This window comes from Beta vulgaris, chromosome 5, assembly GCF_026745355.1.
Source record: "Beta vulgaris subsp. vulgaris cultivar EL10 chromosome 5, EL10.2, whole genome shotgun sequence".
NCBI classification, from domain to species: Eukaryota; Viridiplantae; Streptophyta; class Magnoliopsida; order Caryophyllales; family Amaranthaceae; genus Beta; species Beta vulgaris.
This window is the reverse complement of record NC_079206.1, coordinates 16,168,577-16,171,006: the sequence shown is the minus strand read 5'-3', so window position 1 is coordinate 16,171,006 and position 2,430 is coordinate 16,168,577. Positions and strand designations below refer to the sequence as shown.

General features: G+C 36.4%; 1 protein-coding gene across 1 annotated transcript; it reads left to right on the top strand.

Annotated features, from left to right (window-relative positions):
- The first annotated feature begins 398 nt into the window (after positions 1 to 398).
- On the top strand, positions 399 to 2,123 carry LOC104892926 (AT-hook motif nuclear-localized protein 23). The gene has a single exon (XM_010678949.4). It carries the CDS (start codon positions 780 to 782, stop codon positions 1,647 to 1,649), a length of 870 nt encoding a protein of 289 aa, XP_010677251.2. The 5' UTR covers positions 399 to 779; the 3' UTR covers positions 1,650 to 2,123.
- The last annotated feature ends 307 nt before the right edge of the window (positions 2,124 to 2,430 follow it).

The window sequence follows — 2,430 nt, the reverse complement described above, 5'->3', positions numbered from 1 at the left end:
ACAAGGAATATTATGTAATAATACTACTATATATCTCAACAAAAACGATAAGTTATCATCAAACTAAAACTTTTTCTAAAAATATAAAAATCGATCATGTCGTAGGAGTAGTTCTCAGTCGTTTTTTTTTATACTTCTATAACCAATAAAGACAACTTCGTATTAATAATATTTTTTTAATAAAAAGAACTACAATTCATTAGATGAAATACTTAAGCCAAAAATAAGAATTTATATTTTGAAGTATAACTACGCGCTTCTGGTATGCGTCGATCAATGTCTAAAAGCTTTAATTATTTAAATATAAATCAAAGTGACAAAGAAATTAAAATAAACCAATTCTATATCTTTTTCAACCAGTGACTTTAAATTTTATATTTCTTGTATATTTAAACTTTTAGGGAGAGGTTGTATGAGAGAAATGACTGCGTCTCACATTGAGTCCTTGTCTCTCTCTCTCTCTCTCTCTCCTGATTTATTTTCTTTCTCCAGCTTAGCCTTCTTCCTTTTCTTTCTATGTACTCTTACCCTCTTCTCATCTTCTCATCCCTTGTATTCTAATCTTAATTAAACTTCGACTTCTGGGGCTTATCTCCTTTTTCTTTTCATCATTTAATATTCCCAAGCTTCTCAAAAATATTAATAATCTCTCAACCCACAAAAACAAAGATTAAAAGAACTGTTCTTCCCCTTGTCCATTTTATTTTTTTTAATCTCTTGTTAGATTAAAAAAAAATTTCCTAGTACTAGTTTTCTTTTGATATTGAATGTTATTTTGAATGGCTGGCTTAGATTTAGGCACAGCAAATCGTTATGTCCATCAACTCCATCACCAACAACACCATAGGCCCGACCTCCAGTTACAACAGAGGCCGGACCAGTCAGAAGACGATGATAATAATAACAACAACAACATTGATCATGATGAACACGGGCTAGACCTAGTCAACGTCTCCGGAGGCTCAGGCCCTGGAGACGTTGTAGGTCGTCGACCCAGGGGAAGACCCCCTGGGTCGAAAAATAAGCCCAAACCTCCAGTGATAATAACTCGAGAGAGTGCAAACACTCTCCGAGCGCATATCCTAGAGGTAGCTAGTGGTTGTGATATATTCGATTGCGTTGCCTCCTACGCTAGGCGGAGGCAACGTGGGATCTGTGTTCTAAGTGGTACGGGAACAGTGACCAACGTTAGCCTCCGTCAGCCAGGAGGAGGTGGGACAGGAGGTTCAGCTGTTGTTACACTTCACGGCCGATTCGAGATCCTATCTCTATCTGGCTCATTCTTACCCCCGCCTGCGCCACCTGGGGCTACTAGTTTAACCATCTTCTTAGCAGGCGGGCAGGGTCAAGTCGTAGGAGGAAACGTGGTCGGAGAGCTTGTTGCAGCTGGACCAGTTATAGTCATCGCTGCCTCGTTTACTAACGTCGCATATGAGCGTTTACCACTTGAAGAAGAAGAGGCAGCAGCTGTGACACCAGGTGGAGGACTTCAGATGCAGACTGGACCACCCGGTGGAAACGGGGCCCAGTTTCCAGACCCATCTTCAGGGTTACCATTCTTAAACTTGCCTCTTAATATGCAGAACTGCCAGCTGCCGGTTGATGGATGGGCAGGAAATAATTCAGCCGGTAGACCTCCATTTGGATAATATACTAAGCAGCTTATTTTTCTTCATTAGTTAGAAAAGTTTAGCTAGAGTATTACTACTCAAATCCCAGCCATTTGATGGTGATGATGTTGATTGTTGATGTTTTGATGATGATGATGTTGATGTTGATAAATCCAAGGGCTATAAATTTCTCGCCTCACTTTGGCATTTGAAGGATCAGGTCAGCCAATAATAATCCATGGAATTTAATACTATCTATCACCCAATCATCATGTAACTTTGTTAGTTCTTGTTCTTCGTCTTCATGTTCCTCTTTTTTTTTTTTTTTTTTTTTTTTTTTGTATCTTGGAAATTCTGGAAATAGTCTCTCTTTTTATTCCTCTTTCTCTTTTCATTTGATCTTGTTATATTAAGCTTTTGTGCGTGAGTGTCTTTGATGTTGAAACTTCTTATTTATTTCGGTGAGAAAAATGGTGTGTGAGGATTACAAATTATAAATTAAAGTTTAGTTAATCTTAATTTTCTCATCAATAATGTTGACACAGTTCTTGATAAAGTTTCATTACCTTTTTTTTATAAGTTAATTAATTTTCTAATTATTTTTTTGCTAGTTAATTATTTAATTAGTCCAACAAAATCTCTGCTCTATACTTAACACATACATAACTTCATAATCTACTTATAATTTTTATTAATTCTTTTGTGTGTCCATGAATATAGTACTTTTATGAACATGTTCAATGATATAATATATGATCTGATGAACCATTTGGGAATTGAAATGGAATTACAATGCAAACACACATCATGTGCCTTATTT

Coding starts and splice junctions, on each gene's coding strand:
- LOC104892926 (XM_010678949.4), top strand. CDS start 780: ATGGCTGGCTTAGATTTAGGCACAGCAAATCGTTATGTCCATCAACTC.